The 20402-nt window shown below is 30.2% G+C and overlaps 2 protein-coding genes across 11 annotated transcripts in view; one reads left to right on the forward strand and one right to left on the reverse strand.

Annotated features, from left to right (window-relative positions):
• Positions 1–11165: 11165 nt before the first annotated feature.
• On the forward strand, positions 11166–16872 carry LOC111423053 (cytochrome P450 4V2-like). The gene is made up of 6 exons (XM_023056309.2): positions 11166–11373; positions 15048–15248; positions 15317–15502; positions 15592–15929; positions 15982–16399; positions 16456–16872. Exons 1-6 carry the CDS (start codon positions 11211–11213, stop codon positions 16611–16613), a joined length of 1464 nt encoding a protein of 487 aa, XP_022912077.2. The 5' UTR covers positions 11166–11210; the 3' UTR covers positions 16614–16872.
• The window catches only part of LOC111417437 (sphingomyelin phosphodiesterase-like), a 91729-nt gene continuing 87942 nt past the window's right edge, over positions 16616–20402 (reverse strand). For 9 of the 10 annotated variants that reach the window (XM_071194531.1, XM_071194535.1, XM_071194530.1 and 6 more), the window contains one exon: positions 16616–17059. In XM_071194531.1, coding sequence (XP_071050632.1) covers positions 16990–17059 — 70 coding nt within the window. In that variant the 3' untranslated portion in view covers positions 16616–16989. Of the gene's footprint in view, positions 17060–17186; positions 17244–20402 lie in introns of all 10 variants that reach the window. The other variant, XM_071194532.1, reaches the window with a different exon arrangement.

Consider the following 20402-nt stretch of genomic DNA (forward strand, 5'->3'; position numbering starts at 1 on the left):
ATCGAAATTAAGTTTAATCAAAATTTATGATACGCGGTGGTTATTAAAGCATTATTAAGTAAGAACCAAATAATTATTAGATTTTAACACAATTTTTTGTAGTTTTATACTTATTAAAATTAAGAAATGAAGATTTATTACTGTTTCATATTAGTGCAATCTCATATTAAATAGCAATACTACCAAAACCATTGAGTTTTATAGTGAGTTGCAACAAAATAACTCAAAATGATTTCTCACAAATTTCGTATTAAATGAAAATCAAACTCAGATTTTAGGCATTGGCTTTTAGAAATTAAAGCTTTATTACAAATTTATTAAACGTATTCTTATTTCTTTTGACAGCAGATTTACCAAACTACAAAATCTCAATAAGAGTGGAAAGTATTGGATGAATCTGAAGTATTACAAAGAAAACAAGCAACTCTATTGTAAATGTTTAAAAATAAAACCAAAAAAGACATTCAAAAGGCTAAAATAAGAATTATAATGACAATATATGGTATAAATTAGACACCAGTTTGGTGTTCCTCTTTAAATTAGTAATTTTAACATTACTCGTTTGGAAGTACACAATTGCTTTGACCATGATCAAAAGCAGAAATTGATAAAAGCAGAAACCTCTCGTTTTAAGCTCTTCAAGTTTGTTTCAAAACATACATATCATCTGAAGATATTGATGAATTATTAGTCACAAGGCTAAACGAGGCTTTAAACGAAGATGAAATACCAGAACTGTGAAGTTACCCATAAATTCCATCCATAAAAAAACTTTTTTGTTTGTGTATCGATTTTAATGATTAATAGCTCATTAGAAAGATCTCGTAGAATAGAGCCTAACATAGTTTTGGCGGCGCAAATTTTGGGCGGGAACACCTTAAATTCTGCGAAAAACAGTACAATATATAGAAAAATTCTCTAATTTTAGAGTCCCAAAAATTGAAAACTAATTAACATAATATCAGGTATGATTACCAAATCAGAATGCATATACTGTCTTCTACACAAAAGTGAATTTTGGTTGTCGCTATATCATATGGGTAATTAGAAAAGTGTAACACAACACGAACCTGTTTCCAGACGTACGTGGCGCCAAGCGGTTCTTTGAAAAGCAAAATCATACCCATAAGTATAACTTTTTTGTTAATGGTCCGATTTAAGTTTGTAATACCTTTTTGGAAAGGACTCGTCCTGTAGATCATATCATAGTAATGGCGGCGCGAAATTCTAATAATAACAGTATTTAAGCGATTAAAATGGTTATAAACAATCATACCCATAAATATAACTTTTTTGCTAATTGTCCAATTTTAAAGTGTGATACCTTTCTGGAAAGGGCTCGTCCTGTAGATCATATCATAGTAATGGCGGCGCAAAATTCTAACAATAACGGTTTTAAACAATTAAAAAGGTTATAAACAATCATATCCATAAATATAACTTTTTTGTTAATGGTCTGTAACTAACCAATAAATATAACTAATAAATATTACTAATAAATATAACTTAATACGAGATGTGTAATAAAAGCAAAGTCAAACAAAGTGCCAGAAGAGAGTTGAGCGAAACGCTTAAGGAACAACAGAAAAGTTGTTAAGAAAGTGATGAAAAATCAAACACAAATTAAAACAAAATTTGACAATCAGCCAAAAAAGTCATTCTTTTATTACCAACAACAACGTTACAATGCCACTTAAATTGTCGAAAGACTATGTAGTAGCCGGTTTCAATAAAGGAAAGTTATACTACAGCAATTTTCAAACGCTTTTACAGCATAAAAATATCTCTGATATGTACTTAGATAATTTTGTAATAGAATAATATTCTGCAATATTATGTTCAAAGGCATTGGGCGTCAATGTTGCAAACTTAATCACTCATACAATAACATAATAATATATGGATCCATTAACATATAATTCACAGTATGAAAATACGACCTTTAATAACAGCCGGGAACATTTAAAACAAATTTCGAAAATTAGATTATCCTTTATAAGCAGATTGATACAATTGTGGAGTTCTTGTCTGTCATTTGATTGACTGTATATTATCAAATAAACCAGTTAAATCATTCAATGCAGAGATTCATACAGAAACATCATTATTGAAACTTTATTAAAAAAACTCCAACTCATTAAAGGAAAAATGTCTCGATCGATGTCTTATTCGATAGTTTAGCAAAATTGAAGACTTCTATTAATTTTTTATTTTTTAAACTGGGCCTTACTTTAAAAAAAAAAAAGTCTTCTTGATCTTACGTGAAAACCTCGTAAACGACACCAAACCTGTTATAGAGGGGATTTTGAATTTTAATATTAATTATTGAAAAAATTAAACAATTTTAGGATCTGAAAATGTTACCAATCCTTCTACTTTTACATACTTTATCGATTTTTTGAAAAATGGTCTTTCTATTCGATTTAGGATAACGGCCCTGAATGAATTTTTATATACAATTTAATGTAGCAACTTAATGTAACTACAATTAAATTAGATTTTAATAGTTGACTACTTATACAATTTTGTTTAATTGATCTCATTTTGTAAATAATTGTTGTAGCGAGTTTTAGATAATTATTATCTTTACAGAAAAATTATATAATATACAGTTGACTTGTCGTTAATAATAATGAATTATAGTATTTTATTAATATACTGTGTTTTTACTTATTATAAAAGTCGGACAATTACTATCAATGTTTAAAGGACTAAGAATATAATTATTTATAACGTTTTTAATCGTTTAATTACCCTTATTGTTAGAATTTCGCGCCGCCATTACTATGACATGATCTATAGGAAGAACCATTTCCAAAAAAATATTACACATTAAAATCGGACAATTAACAAAAAACTTATATTTATGGGTAAGATAGTTTATAACGTTTTTACTCGTTTAATTACCGTTACTGTTGGAATTTCGCGCCGCCATTACTATGATATGACCTACAGAACGAGCCCTTTCCAAAAAAGTATCACACATTAAAATCGGACAATTAACAAAATAGTTATATTTATGGATATGATTGTTTATAACGTTTTTAATCGTTTAAGTACCGTTATTGTTAGAATGTCCCGCCGCCATTACTATGATATGACCTACAGAACGAGCCCTTTCCAAAAAGGTATCACACATTAAAATCGGACAATTAACAAAATAGTTATATTTATGGATATGATTGTTTATAACGTTTTTAATCGTTTAAGTACCGTTATTGTTAGAATGTCCCGCCGTCATTACTATGACATGATCTACAGGAACGTAGATCATCTACGTCTGGAAACAGGTTCGTGTTTTGTTGCACTTTTCTAATTACCCATATGATTTAGCGACTACCAAAATTCACTGTTGTGTAGAAGACACCATATTCGTTCTGATTTGGTAATTATACCTGATATTATGTTAATTAGTTTTCAATTTTTGGGATACTAAAATTAGAGAATTTTCTTATATATTTTACTGTTTTTCGCGGAATGTAAGGTGTTCCCGCCCAAAATCTGCGCCGCCAAAACTATGTTAGGCTCTACTCTACGAGATCTTTCTAATGAGCTATTAATCATTAAAATCGATACACAAACAAAAAAGTTTTTTTTATGGATAGAATTTATGGGTAACTTCACACGGGTAATACCAGAGACTCTTGAAATTACTTGTCTCATAGAAACTAATGGTAATGAAGAAATTGATTCTGTTCTAAATGCAGATGTAAAAAGAAAATAGTAGTGAAGAAAACGACATTTGTGTCATTACTAGTAATGTATCTCCTAATTATCAAATCTACTATCATTTTTCAACTTAAACCAATTATTTTGTTTTTTTCCCACTATTCATAAAATAAATAGTGCAAAGGAATAAAATGTTGAGTTATACAACAATACTTCTAATCAACAATAGTTTTAACAACTCTGTTTTACACATAAATAGAGATTTTCTTTTAGATAAAACGACTACTCTTGTATTTTTTTTTAATTATATTATTATTACTAACTTCAACCAAGCCAAAATTAACTGACGATGCATATTTAAAATAAACATGTGACATACATATATACATATATAAGACGGTAGATTTAATTACTTAAGAAATAGCTAAACAAAGATTATTGATAGAAATATTTAAACCAAGATTTAAATTTTTAACCATATAGTTTTCTTTTAACATATTTAAATGCCGTTAAAAATAAAAAATAATGAAAATGGCATTTTTTATACTAATTGGTATAAATAAGTAGTTACAATAATGGCCAAACGTGCTTTTCTCACCAAAATTATTTGTATTTCAAGCTAGCAAGAAACTGCTTTTATTATTTCTTCATTATTTATGTGATACCTTTTAATCTTTGAAAATAAATGGACTTGCTTTTCGCACCTTTTTGTTATCGGCTAAAGGATGAATTCAAATAACAGATCCATTTTACCTGAAACTTTACCTGTTTTAGGGTTGTAGTCTAATATAAATTTTTAAATATCAATACGTTAAGAATTTTAAAGTCTGGCTATACACAAAACGTGTTATTGTCACTATAATTTTTATTTTAAATTTTTGAATGTCTTCTTTGGTTTTATTTTTAAACATTTACGATAGAGTTGCTTGTTTTCTTGGTAATACTTCATGTTCATCCAATGCTTTTCACTCTTATTAAAATCTGGGTTTGATTTTTATTGAATTCGAAATTTGTGAGAAATCATTTTGAGTTATTTTTTTGCAACTCACTGTAAAATCAATGGTTTTGGTAGTATTGCTATTTAATATGAGATTGCGCTAGTGGGAAACAGTAAAAAATCTTATTAAAAATTGTGATAAATATAAAACTACAATGAAATGTGCTAATTATCTGATTCTTACTTAATAATGCCTTAATAATGACCGCATATCATAAATTTTGATTAAACATAAATTCAATCCATTTTGTAATGACACTAATGACTAAGATCAAATAAAAATAGGGAGTAATTGATAAATGTTTTCTGATAATTACAATTTTGAGTTTTGTAGAAATGGTAATCTACTTTATCACAATAAATCAAAGTTATCTCAATTAGAGAAGATTGTTGGAATTACCTCAAAATTACTTAATTGATATTTTTTATTTATAGAATGTGTGTCAACATAGCTAACTTATCTTAGATTGATCCAATTTTTAATGGGTGAGCTTTAATTTTTAATAAAAAATTTTTATGCAAATATAGTAAAGCTATCACATCTAAGAATTGTTCGCCTTTTTGGAAAGACTTCAATTACGTCCATTATAGTGATGGAACGGATAGTGATTTTGCGAAAAGCCGGATACCGGATATTCGGCATCCCCTTCGGCCGAATATCCGGCATATCTATTCGGCCATTATGGTTATAATTTCTGGTGCATTTCTGAAGTGATACCCTTCATTGCCACATTATTGCGATAAAGTATCCTCTTTTTATGCTTTAATTAATAATTGGCGATATTTCCACAAGGATCCTTCAAGAAATGAATTCTATAGCGAATTTTAAAAGTTATCGATGAAAATTGCAACATCGAAAATTTTATCAAAACTTCAAATATTGTATTCTCAAAAACTAAAAGTTATTTTTCAAAACTAGTTGGTGCATTTTAAAGGAGACACTTTTATTAACACTTTGGGAACTTTTCATACTCATATTCCAAGAAATAGATTTTATACGAATTTTTAAAACTTAATCGGCAAAAATTGCAAAATTCGAAAAAATTGTCGATTATTTCAAAACTTTATTTCTCAAGAACTAAAAGTGGTTTTTCAAAACGGTTTTTTGCATTAAAAAGAGGATACTTTAATTAATAATTGATGATATTTTCACAAGGATCCTTCAAAAAGTAAATTTTACAGCGAATTTAGAATGTTATCAATGAAAATAGCAACATCGAAAATTTTATCAAAACTTCGAATATTGTTTTCTCAAAAACTAAAAGCTATTTATCAAAACGGGTTGGTTGATTGGAAAGAAGACACTTTTATTAACATTTTGGGAAATTTTCATACTTATATTCCAAAAAAACGATTTTATACGAATTATTAAAATTTAATCGGCAAAAATTGTAAAATTCGAAAAAATGGTTGATTTTTTCATAAATTTTTGAACACCGACAGTTCTGTTAGTAATGAATGTGCTGATGAATTACAAGCAAAGAGAAGAAAACTAGACGAAACAGCAAGAAGAGATTTTATATATCGTTTTGGGATTGATACTGTAGCGTCGCTACAAACATTCACAATTCACCTTCCAAAAATTACAAAATTTTTAGTAGCCATGTTTTCATTTTCTTTGTTTCTGTGGGAAATTTTATTAAAAAAATGAATGTTGTTATTTTTAGTTTTTCAACAGTCTCGTCTGATTGTAACTACGTGTAAGACGTATATTAAAATTATCTTCTAAAAAGAATATTTTTTTTAATTTTTAAAAATATAGCAAGTGGATATTAATAGAATCATTCTATTAAAACAAGCTATATTTTATTATATGGTATAAAGATTCTTCTTCACTTAAATTATACATTCCTACTTGTTTCAGGCGAAATATTTTCAATAAATTTCATTTTCTATCACATTCCGGTTTTAAAGCTACTTTAAATTTAATTAAGCAAAGATTTTTTTGGCCACATTTAACCAAAGACATTAAACATTGGTGTAGGACATGCATACAATGCCAAAAGGCCAAGGTGCATCGTTATACAAAATCACCAATAGATCATATACCCATACCAAAAGGACGCTTCGAACACATTCACATTGATCTAGTAGGTCCTTTACCTACTTCAATGGGTTGTTCCTACATCCTTACAGTAATAGACAGATTTACTAGATGGCCAGAAGCCTATCCGATTCCAGATACAACATCTGAAACCATATTTAATCAATATTTTTCGAGATTCGGTGTGCCTCATACTATCTCACATGATAGAGGTCAACAATTCGAATCCCATCTCTTTCGACAATTCAATAAGTTGTTAGGATCTCAACAGATCCACACCTCTTCTTATCATCCCCAGAGCAACGGCATTTTGGAAAGGTTCCACAGGACCCTTAAAAATGCCATCACCGCCAAAGGATGCAGCTATAGGTGGAACAACAATCTTCCTGTAATTTTACTGGGTTTAAGATCCTGTTTAAAGGAAGATCTCGGTTGTTGCCCCGCTGAACTAGTTTATGGGCAGCCATTACGCCTACCAGGGGAATTCTTCATAACCTCTCAACATAACATAGGGACAACACCCTTACTAACAAGTTTGAGAGAAACTTTTCTTAAGCTTAAACCTATTCAAACAAAATTTCATTCAGTGTCGAAGCCTTTCATTCACAAAGATTTGCCGACATCTGAATTCGTTTTTTTAAAATTACAAAACTTCAAATCTTTATCTCCCAGATTTGAAGGACCTTACAGAGTATTAAAACGTTTTAAGAGAAATTATGTCATTAATAAAAATAACAAAGAATTGATAGTTAATATAGACCGCCTTATACCGGCATTTTTGACTAACAATTCTTACTCTGCAATTAACGATTCTTCGTCAATTTTTAATAATTCTTTATCAACGATTAATAATTCTTCTTTCAATATCAATAATTCATCGCAAATTATTGGCACTTACAAAAAACATTTGCGAGTTCGTTTCTGTATTTAAATTAAAAATTACATTTAATTTTGAGTGGTCTTTGTATCTTTTGGAGAGGGGAGTATTTGTAGCGTCACTACAAACATTCACAATTCACCTTCCAAAAATTACAAAATTTTTAGTAGCCATGTTTTCATTTATTTTATTTCCGTCGGAAATTTTATTAAAAAAATGAATGTTGTTATTTTTAGTTTTTCAACAGTCTCGTCTGATTGTAAGTACGTGTAAGACGTTAATAGACGCGAGTGGATGAAGGTGCTATGTAATACGGGAACAATTTTGAGTTATTCGCGTTTAAAGTTTTTTGTTTGGAACTTTTTACTATTTATTTCTTTTATTTCTTTTTTCATATAGATGTCATCTAAAGTATTTTATTATCGCGTAAAATATTTTCGTAATAATATTTGTATTCTTCATGTACAAATTGCAACTGTTGTTTCAAATTCAGTAACTTTTCTTTAGAAATATTGCCATATTTTTCCGAAACTCTGTCTGGATAAACACATATTTCTGTAGTCTTTTTATTTTTTAAGAAATTGACAATTCCAAATTCGGTATTTTCATCCAGACATTCCTTGGACGAATACTCCACAAACTTTTCCACCCTAATCCACCTGATACCATCTCTAAAATGTATTTTTTTATCCGATTTATTTTTTTTTCTGTTATATAAACCGAGTTTTAGAGGCAATTGATCAAACTTTTTAAAATGGTTTTCCATATTCATAACATGTGCATTTTTCGTGCTTGAAGTTCTTATGATGTCTCTGTATGTACTGATCGGGTACAAAAATCCGTTCACATTTTTTTAAAGTTTTTTCAATTCTTCCGAAATCTCTATCAGAGTCCAAATAAGAATGTCCAACCTCTGGGAATTTATGATCAATTTTTCTAAACATGCCCTTCAAAATTAGGAGCTGATATAAAGCAATGATATTAAAATTTTTGTTTTGGCCGGCACAAGAATCTGACCAAATTATTAGGTGATTAATCTCAGAGTTACTTTCTTTAATCTTTGGGCGAAATAATACAAACAGCTCGCAATTTTGCTGCTCCCTCTATTGGCAACGTCTTCAGTCCACGTAAAAAAATAAGGTTGTTCTTCTTTTGATATGAAATGTATACCAAAATTGTAAAACCACATCTGTCTCAGATAGAAAGCCCTAGATGTGGTTATTCTTGGCAAAGGCATGGTTTGTTGTAGATCCATGGTGAGATAACCAATTTCGTTGTTGCTTTTAGCTTTTAACATATCCTTTTTCTGTTCTTCAAACGCCTTTCTGTACCTCTCTTTATGTTCTTCATTGCTTTCACCGCTGTCGCAAGTGTCGCTGTTAGGTTGTCCAAAAGATAAATTAAATTTTGTAGAAAAAATGTTGCTATATGAACATAATTTTACCATGTACTCTTCTGGAAATTTTTTGGTGCGACATTCGTTTATATACAACCTGTACATTTTAGCTATATTTAGCAGCGGAGAAAGATACATCTTATTAATATTTTTATTCCTTGAATAATGTGATTGTTCGGCAGGAAATCTTTTTATGTGGTCAACAATGGATTCAACAACTTCAGCTGGCAATTTATGGGGCCTTTTATCATGGCAGCCTCTTCTGTCTGGACTTGGAGCTACCTCACCTGATTTCAGCTTTCTCTGAATAACAGCAACTTTTTTTCTACCAATTTGATATAATGACATAAAAGCAAGTTTGCAAACTTGCGTTTGTGTTGCATTATAAGCAATTATAAGTTATAAAATATTTAAATGAAAACTGTTTTGGATTTTTAGCTGACGATCTATGGCGCTGAACTGGGCCAATTTTTTAGATTTGGACTCTTAGCGGCAATTTCTTTTCCCGTTTGAGAAATATATTTTTCCCCTCGATCTCTTGCAATCCTTGCCGTTTCCCTTTTCTACTTACTTGGATCCCTCTTCCTTTTCCTAGCAATCTTTTCTGAAGGTTCAAATATTTTCTTTTTTAGTTTTTGATTTTTTTCTGTCGAGATACTATCTGAATTATTTGGAGTATCTTCTCCCATTGTGTGTTTAGGTGTGCCAATGTGTGCCAATACATTTCCTTTGAATTTCATTGTCAAATCACTTGAATTATTCTCTTGTACCGCAATATTATGTTTATTTAAATCAGTGCTTATACATTCGTCTTGGCCAATACAGAACTCAAATCCCATACCTGAATCTAAAGATAAATGAACCCAATATTCATGTTACTTAACCATACAAAAAGAGGAAAACGCATACCACCATTAACCGGACGTAATTCAGCCATTTGAAACATAAATTAGCATGTGGAATTTATTTTTACTTACACGATTTAGCACCTGTCAAAATTTAGTTAAATACAAACAAATCACGGTAACTTGATCTGCACTATCGAAGGAAACACAATGGATAAAGGTGTTAAAGTCACATAGCACCTTTATCCATTAACTTAATTTAGATTGTGAAATTCATAGCACCTTTATCAACCGGTACTTTGCAAAAAAGTAAGAATTAATCTGCAAAACATCTTTAGACGTTTAAATTACTGCATAAAACACTTAAAAAGCCAAAAATCCTAAAATTCTCAAAATTGTTACATAACACCTTTATCCACTCGCGTCTTCGTTTATTAAAATTATCTTCTGAAAAGAATATTTTTTTTAATTTTTAAAAATATAGCAAGTGGATATTAATAGAATCATTCTATTAAAACAAGCTATAGTTACAATGAGGTTGCTAATGACAAAGCTGATATAAAAAAACTTCTTTTTCTTTTAATTCTAAAGAAATTTTTATTAAAAATACTTGAGAAGTCGAATTTATAAAATTAACCTTGGAATTTTGTTTTGAAAACTCTATCCCCAATTCTGTATAATTCTTGCTACTCATTTACGAGAAAATTACGCATTTGCAAACTTTTGTTTCTGTCTATGTATACACTTTATCTAATAGCTTTTAAAAAGTTTATAAGGTACCTATTAAGGATAACTGAAGTTTTGAAAAAATTCCTTTCAAGAATTACATTGCGTAATTTTAAGCTTATATAACTAATTAATTTAATGTGTAAAATTTCCAAATGGAACTCTCTATATTATGTACAATACGTAATGGATGATAATGAAAAATCGACATCCGAAAGTTTTCTTTTGTACTACATCATTTTTGAAAACTATTGTCTTATAAATCTTTCCTAAATTATCTAACTACATCCTGTGAGTAAGTGTTTATAGTAACAGATTTCATAAAAACTCTTTAAGAAAAAATATTCTAAGTCAATGCAATTAATCTTAATTTTATTTAATTGTCAATTACTAATTTAATTCAGAAACGATTACTTCAGTGATTTTTAATAATCCCCCAATTTGTATCCTCATATCCTTGTCAATATTTAAATTGTTTTTCGGACGTAATAGTTTAAATTTTTCTTGGAATTGACGTAATAATTATTCGAAATTTTATCAATAATAATTGATTATAAAGTAATCAAAAAACAACTTTTACCTGCAAAGGTGGCAATTTAATGCGTATATATATATATATGTATTGAAAAGAGAAAACAGTATACATTTGTACGAAAATGTTCATTCTCGATGCGATTGTTGCTATAATCGTGATTTTACTTACGTTAACAGCATGGTGGTACTACATTTTATTTAAAAACAGAAAATTTTTGAAACAATTTCCTATGCCGACTCAGTTACCTCTTTTGGGGTATACTTACAAACTACGAAATACTGTGGGTAAGTTTTTATTTTTTTATGTTGTATATTAGTTTCATCTTCTTTGAAAATACTTTTCTTTGATGATCGTTTATCATGGTCTTAATCGACGTAATGCAGAATCATTCTTATATATTATGTATACAAGTTTCGTCTAAAAATAATGCTTCAAAAATTTTATTTTAGCTGTAATTACATGATTTCTTGCCATTAAATATTTCAACAGGTTAATTTTTTTTATATTTGAAACCCACGTCTTGAGTTACAATCTTCTGTGCCATTCTTGTATAACGTGGTGTCCAAATATACGTACTGTTAATGTCGTCCTCCATGGTGACGTTTTGTGTTTGTGATAGCCTGAATATTGCGGTTTATGTCAATACCTTTAGTTTTCCTGTCGTCTGATCCTCTCTTCTATTGCTTCGTTGCAGTCTTCACCAAACCACGAGTCTTCATGTGTCTTCCACGTGTCCTTTCTTCATGGGTACTATGAAGTGCTGTTCTTTGACAATCTTGACATTCATGTCGCCTACTGTGAGCCTGATATTTCTACAAGGATCCTTCAAGAAATGAATGTATTTCCCCTCTCTGTTATTCTTGCCTTAAACTTATCTTCGTAATATTGACCTCATATGTGCTGTATTTTGCTTTCCTCTGTCACCATATTTTGGTTCTTATGATTTACCTATACACCATGCTGTTTTGCCATATTTTCTACTCATTACTCATTCATTACTCTTAGATGTTTAACTGTCCTCCACAACTCTTTCTTATTGTTTGTGTTGTCTTTAAACTTTCCCTCTAATTTTTTATGCCGAAGACTTGCCATACTTTATTCTTTGCATCTCTAACTACTTCTTTTGCTTCGTTCCTCCTGTTTATGTAGTTCTGTCTATTTCCTTCTCTTTATGTATCTCCTTGTGGTTAAACCATCTATTTCCGATTAAGTCTGATGCAGTCTGTTAGTGATACAAAAATCAATCATTCTATTACCACTCATTCTGTCACTCCAGAAATTCTCCGAATTTCTTGTTCGTTTGCTGCAGGTTTATAGAATGACCCCTTCTTTGTGGTTTCTGCATCCTCTGTTTGTACGTAGATTATGAGTGTTACTTTCTCACTCGACACCATATCTAATGTAATTATTCGTGAGTTTATACCTTATTACTCAGTTATTTGGATAGCTAAATCATTGCTGGTGCTCTGGTTCCCAGTGGCACACCTGAATAGGTCAGTTTATATCCTTTGTCCATTATTACTTCTTTACTTCCTTTCTTCTTTATTTCTGATAAACCCAGTATTTTGATCTTATTGGTATTCTTTGACCTCTTCTTTTCATTTTCTCCACCAGCTTTTGTCCATGTCTCCACTCTTCCTTCGTCGTTTTCCGAGCATTCGTATTTATAGTGATTACTTCGACGAAGGTGGGTGTGGCAACCACCACAATTATAAATTAAATCATAAATGAATTCATCAAAATATAAAACATAGTACTTACTAGTGGATCAGGCAATAATCCCAGATACTGAGTCATCAGACCCTCGTTTGTTATCTAGCAGAAGCACCACCTGCAATTGAGATTGGCATTTGGGTACCTGGTTGGTGGTGACCACCCCTTTACCGCCCATTTGAAGCTCTGTTTGGGCATATTACAACAAGAAACCCAATAGGTCTCTTTTATAACATTGCAATCTATTAAAATCTTATAGATATACAGAAAAATAGCCTTACTTTGGATCTTATTCAATTATAAAAATAAATTACAAATCCTGCTGGAGTACTACCGCCGACGTAATAATATAGTATACGCTGGTAACAGCAATTAGTATTACGTAGTGGTGGAACAGATATACGGTAACCGGATTTTAAAAAATGGCCGGATAGGCCGGATACTTCAAAAAATATTACTTAATTAAAACCCTATTACTTAGTACTCCACCATTCACAGGAAGTAGTATCTCTTTTAGGTGTAGGACACTGCAGATAATAATCAAGTTCAACCCCAATTTTTAAAAAATTTTCGATATTGCAATTTTCATCGATAACTTTCAAAAATCGCTATAAAATTAATTTCTTAAAGGATCCTTGTGGAAATATCACCAATTATTAACGTTTTGAAAAATCACTTTTAGTTCTTGAAAAATAAATTTTTGAAACAATCGAAAATTTTTTTGAATTTTGCAATTTTCGCCGATTAAGTTTTAAAAATTCGTATAAAATCCACTTCTTGGAATATGAGTATGAAAATTTCTCAAAGTGTTAATAAGAGTGTCCTCTTTCCAATGAACTAACACGTTTTGAAAAATAACTTTTAGTTTTTGAGAAAACAATATTTGAAATTTTGATAAAACTTTCGATCTTGCAATTTTCATCGATAATTTTCAAAATTCGCTATAAAATTAATTTCTTGTAGGATCCTAAGGAAATATCACCAATTATTAATTAAAGTATCCTCTTTTTAATGCAACAAGCCGCCTTAAAAAATCGCTTTTACTTTTTGAGAAATACATTTTTGAAATGATCGCCAATTTTTTTGACTTTTGCAATTTTCGCCGATTAAGTTTTAAAAATTCGTATAAAATCGATTTCTTGGAATAGGAGTATGAAAATTTCTCAAACTGTTAATAAAAGTGTCCTCTTTCCAATGAACCAACACGTTTTGAAAAATAACTTTTAGTTTTTGAGAAAACGATATTTGAAGTTTTTATAAAATTTTCGATGTTCCAATTTTCATCAATAACTTTCAAAATTCGCTATAACATTAATTTCTTGCAGGATCTTTGTGGAAATATCACCAATTATTAATTATTGTATCCTCTTTTTAATGCAACCAGCCGTTTTGAAAAATCGCTTTTAGTTTTTGAGAAATAAATTTTTGAAATGATCGAGACTTTTTTCGAATTTTGCAATTTTCGCCGATTAAGTTTTAAAAATTCGTATAAAATCCAGTTCATGGAATATGAGTTTGAAAATATCGCAAAATGTTAATAAAAGTGTCCTCTTTCCAATGAACCAACACGCTTTGAAAAATAACTTTTAGTTTTTGAGAAAACAATATTTGAAGTTTTCATAAAATTTTCGATGTTGCAATTTTTATCGATAACTTTCAAAGTACGGTATAAAATTAATTTCTTGAAGGATCCTTGTGGAAATATTACCAATTATTAATTATTATATCCTCTTTTTAATGCAAAAAGCCGTTTTGAAAAATCACTATTAATTCTTGAGAAATACATTTTTGAAATGATCGACAATTTTTTCGAATTTTGCAATTTTCGCCGATTAAGTTTTAAAAATTCGTATATAATCCAGTTCTTGGAATATGAGGTTGAAAATTTCCCTATGTGTAAATAAAAGTGTCCTCTTTCCAATGAATCAACCCGTCTTGAAAAATAACTTTTAGTTTTTGAGAAAACAATATTTGAAGTTTTTATAAAATTTTCGACGTTGCAATTTTCATCGATAACTTTCAAAATTCGCTATAAAATTAATTTCTTGAAGGATCCTTGTGGAAATATCACCAAATTATTAATTAAAGCCGGATACCGGGCTTTGCGCAAAATAACTATCCGTTCCATCACTAGTATTAAGTATCATTTCTTGTATTTTTTTTTTAAATAAACGTTATTTCGAAAAAAACATTAAATTAATAACATTTTATAATATAAATTTTGTTGTCTATAAATTTGTTGTAGATTTATACTATGTGATAGAATCAGAAATAAAAACACTAGGAAAAAATTTTTTCGCCATGATAGGACCAATTCCAACTCTCTTCACTGCTGATCCTAAGATATTTTCACTTATTCTTGGGCCCCCAAAGCACATCAATAAGCCAGAAAGACTTTCAAAAATGTTAAGCAACAGCATTGCAAATTCATTAATTGCAGTTAACGGTAATTTTGTTATAGAAATGGAGATCTATTTAATTTAGATATTTAAAAACATTTCATTTTCTATTTAGGTGATGAATGGCGGAAGCAAAGAAAATTTTTAAATCCAGCTTTAGATTATACAAGCGTCATTGAAAATATAAATGTTTTCAATGAGAAGTCAAACGGGCTTATAAAAAGATTAGAGGTTGAAATAAATAATGAATCAACGGAGATGGGGAAGGTTTTTGGCCGTTACACATTAGAACAGGCTTATGGTTAGTAAAAATTTTATATTTAATCCCAAAATAACACAATATACCTTATCATATTTACTAAATTGAATAAAATTATCGTATTTGAACAGAATCCTTATTGGGTGACACAGTATTAACTGATAAAACAGAATTTTTAAGTGCAGTAAGACTGTTTATGAAAATTTGTATGGATAGAGCCATTTCACCAACAACCTACCTCCACGCAACATACGTATTCACTAAAACTTATTGGAAAGAAAGGAAAACGTTAAAAATTCTTTTTGATCATGTAAGAGAACTTATTAGAAAAAAGAAAATTGAATTACACGAAAATAAGATAATCGAAAGAAGACCGATATTAATCGATATATTAATCAACCACATGGAAAACGATAAAAATATTACCGAAGATTTTGTTTCAAGTCAATTAATAATGATGCTTGCTGCAGTAAGATTGTATCTAAATTATATTAAATTTTCCTACTTACATTTTATTTCAGGCTTTTGATACGACTGCAACAACGTTATCATTTCTTCTTTATCACTTATCAATATTCCCAGAAATTCAACAAAAAGCATATGATGAAGTGTTTGCAATGCTTGGTGATGACATCAACCAACCCATAACAAATCATCATGTGAAAGAAATGAAATATTTAGATTTGGTTATCAAGGAATCGATGAGAATGAAAGCGTCAGCTCCTTTATTTGTGCGAACGCTAAACGAAGACATTAATTACGAAGGAACAATCTTACCTAAAGGATTAATGGTGTTGATGTTGCCGTTTATGATGCACATGGATCCCGATGTATATCCAGAACCTGAAAAATTTATCCCGGAAAGATTTCTTGTGGAAAATTTAAATCCAAATAGATATAGTTATGCCCCTTTTAATGCTGGAATTAGAAATTGTATCGGTAATTTTTTTTATATTCTGATTGTGAGAGAAAAACCTAAATTATTATTGTTTTAGGTCAAAAATTTGCAATGTTATCTATGCACGTTGTCCTTGCAAAACTATTATTAAATTACGAGTTTGTTGAAGTTAAACAGGAACTAATATTGTGTGCGGAGATAACGTTGCGTTCAAAAACGGGGATTAAAGTTGGAATTCGTAAAAGGAATAAGTAAAATTAGTTTAAAAAATTTATTTGGTTTTAGGTTTTTGTTACAATATAAAATTAGATCGGTGAATAAATAAATTTGTTTATTTTATAAATGTTTAATGTAACACTATATGTTACAAAAAATGTATTAAATAGAACATTTCTACATAGAAAAAGAATGTTACATTTACCAAAAAATGTAATAGTTGTAATGTATTAGTAGAATTAACACAGCCTTCCATGTAGATAATAACAATATCAAAATAAATACAATAAGAAAGTTATTTAACGACAAGTTTGTTCGAAGAAATTACCATTTTTGAAATTAAACTATAACTATATACATATTGCTTTTGATTCTTTTATGTTCTTAAAATTTATTTTATATCTTAATAGTTAATTTATCCGAATCTTAAAACATATTTTGGAAGTTGAATTGTTAGCCTTGGAATAGACCATAACACAGACATCCTAAAATTAAAATAATATTAATATTATTTCTACTTAAAAGTATTTACAAAGCTATAATTTATTTCGAGGAAAAATGTATTAAATAAAAATAAATAAAAAATTGTTAGAGGAAATATTATTAACTTACCATTCCAATAAGAAAATAACGGGAGAAGACTGTACAAATATTTATTCCTAAACCTCACTAAAAAGAAAGATATATTTACAACGTTATTAGAAAATTAGAGTCCAAAACCATGATTTAATTAAGTTTTACAAAGGTCTAATTAAGGTTATATATTATTTTTTAAATGTTTAGTCGTTAAATAGTAATAATATTAAGTTTTAAACACGTGCAATTAAGTGTGTTTAGAGGATTATAATTGTTATTGCATCTTTATTGAGTTATACATATTATTTATAAATACAGTGTGTTAATTAATTATAGTACGCGACGTCATCATTGCAAGTATGCAACCAATATCACAGTATTGGTATTGCAATACGTAAATCGCGTATTATATCATATTATACTGTGATATTGGTTGCATACTTGCAATGATGACGTCGGGTACGATAGTTAATTAAGACAGTGTATAAAGTGTTTTAAAGCATCTATATAATGAAAGTTTTCACAAATTCTTGTCATCATATTAAAGTTTAATGGTAGGACCCAACCATCCTGTGTCCAATTTTGAACTCAGGTAGACACCTGTCACAAGTCAGGATAAATGGGGTTGTGATGGAGAAATAACGCTTTCTAATAATAACCGGGGTTCAGATGGCCTGTTCGAGTGATAGAACCCCATAAGATAAGGGCACCTGCCAGAATACGGCCCAGTTGTCCCCAGGTAAGAGCACCTCTGCCGTTGGGCTAAATATGCACACGTAACATATAGAATCAGAGCAATAAAACGAGCCTCAAGACGGAACAATAGGAGACCACTAGCGAGAAATAGGATAAGATTTAGATTTAGAACATAGAAAATTATTTCTCTGGCGGGTAAAAAAAAGTAAAACAAAATTTGATATATCGGAAATCAAGAAAAAGGGAAATGGTACAAAACATTTGGTTAAGGGATATACGCTAAGATTCTAAGGAAATAGGTACCAATAGATACTAGAGCAACAGAAGGAGCAGGCATAATACCAGACGATACACTAGAAAGAAGGGTGACATGATGGGAACCCATAAACTCAAGAATCATAACACTAGATTCTACAACTGGAAGTGAAAGTAGGACTCATACAAGTATATGCACCTACAAAGAATGCAAACAGGCAAGATAAGGATGAGATTGATGTTTTACCAGGAGGTACAACGAGCAATAGAGAAGTTGTAAGATAAAAATAGACAGGACTAGGATAAAGAACAGGGCATGGAACAACGGGATCACATAGAATACAGGGAGATATAACGGCAACATAGAATGCAGGGAGAGAGAACGATAACGGAAAGAGGATGTTGGTTCCCGCACGAAAACATTCATAAAATAAAATGTGAAGCAGAGGAACGTAGGAAAGTATGATAGACTACATAATTTATTCCAAAAGTCTAAACTATGCAGTTCAGGATATTAAGATGATCAGAGAGGCGTAACTCACAATCAGTACCAAATATAAACTACTAATAGTTGGCACAAATATCCAAAAGCCAAAAAAGAATAAGAGTAGAATCCACACGAGGATAAAATTGGAAACTCTAAATAACATGGAAATAAGACAAAAAAACGAGGATATCCTCACAAGAAAATTGGAAAGACTAGAAGAGAAAGAAGAAATACACAAACAAGATCCATGGACTTTGGGGGAGACATGGAAATGATTTAAGAAAACAATCTTTGAAATGAAGGAGGAGATATGCGGCGTAAATGATGGTAAGACAGGAAGCTAATACGAAACGATCCAAATGGTGGAACGAAACCATAAAAAGAAAGGTCAAAGAAAAGACAGAAGCCTGGAAAAAATATGTAAAAAAACAGATCGCAGGAGTACAGAACAAACTGCATTGAGAAACGAAATTAAGCAAAAAAGGCCCGGGAGGAATTCGGTAGAAAAATACAGGAAAACTACAACGATAACCAGATAGAATTCTGGAATACAATAAAAATACTCAAAAATACTCCGTCCAAGAAAATCAGAAATATTAAAAATAGAAGAAAAAGTTTAGAAGCAATAATACAAGGAATCCTAGGAGCTTAGAGAGGAAAAAAGGGGAGAAACACATGGAAAAAGAACAAGGAGAACAAGACGACACAAAGTAAGAGCAGACACAAGAACCTATAACGGAAGAGGAAGTAAAGGAAACACTCAAGAAAACAGAAAACGGTAAGTCGTCGGGGGTGACACAATATCATCTGAAATGCTCAAAAAGGGTGGAATAATAGTTACCACCTGGGTAATAAAAATTTACAACCAAACATGGAACGTACTGAATATCTGAAGATTAGAAGAATATCTGAAGAGAGTAATATTATAGTACCCATACACAAAAAAAGGTGATACCACAGAGTGCGAAAATTATAGAACAACATGCCTATCGTTATTATGGAGAACAACCCTCTATCCGACTATGCGAAAACTAAAAGACTACGTTGAGCGCGATATGTTATCAGGATATAGGATGGAAGAAAACAGAAAAGAACAATAAATAGCCGAATGCAAGAAAAAAGACCAACTAGAAGCCTAAGGTGAAGATTGAAAGACGCTGTTAAGGGGGGTGCGAAGTTGGAAGAGATCAGCTCCGGATAAAAAGTATTGTTCTAGATCAAGTATGTTTATCAGCATCATATTTCAGCTGGAAGGGAGAATTCTACGAACAATACAAAGGACCAGCCATGGAGTAATCATCATTTTCTGCACGGAATTGTATGAAAAAGAAGCGTTAAGGAAACCAAAGATTTAGCGTTGTTACGTAGATGACACCTTTGTGATCTAGCAGTTTTTGAAATGATCGAAAATTTTTTTGAATTTTGCAATTTTCGCCGATTACGTTGTAAAAATTCGTATAAGATCCATTTCTTGAACTGTGAGTATGAAAATTTCCCAAAATGTTAATAAAAGTGTCCTTTTGAAAAATAGCTTTTAGTTTTTGAGAAAACAATATTTGAAGTTTTGATAAAATTTTCGATGTTGCAATTTTCATCGATAACTTTCAAAATCCGCTATAAAATTTATTTCTTGAAGGGTCTTTGTGGAAATATCGCCAATTATTAATTAAAGTATCCTCTTTTTAGAGTTGCTTCGTTAGGTAAATCAGCATCAAAAAAGTTCATTTAGTATCTTGCATCCAAATAAATTGACATATCTTATCAGCTTTCTTATTAATTTCATTTTTATTCAAATATCGCAATAATGTGGCAAT

Source organism: Onthophagus taurus, chromosome 2 (genome assembly GCF_036711975.1).
Source record: "Onthophagus taurus isolate NC chromosome 2, IU_Otau_3.0, whole genome shotgun sequence".
Taxonomy (NCBI): Eukaryota; Metazoa; Arthropoda; class Insecta; order Coleoptera; family Scarabaeidae; genus Onthophagus; species Onthophagus taurus.

Coding starts and splice junctions, on each gene's coding strand:
- LOC111423053 (XM_023056309.2), top strand. CDS start 11,211: ATGTTCATTCTCGATGCGATTGTTGCTATAATCGTGATTTTACTTACG. Junction 15,249..15,316: donor TTCATTAATTGCAGTTAACG/GTAATTTTGTTA, acceptor TTTTCTATTTAG/GTGATGAATGGCGGAAGCAA. Junction 16,400..16,455: donor TGGAATTAGAAATTGTATCG/GTAATTTTTTTT, acceptor TTATTGTTTTAG/GTCAAAAATTTGCAATGTTA.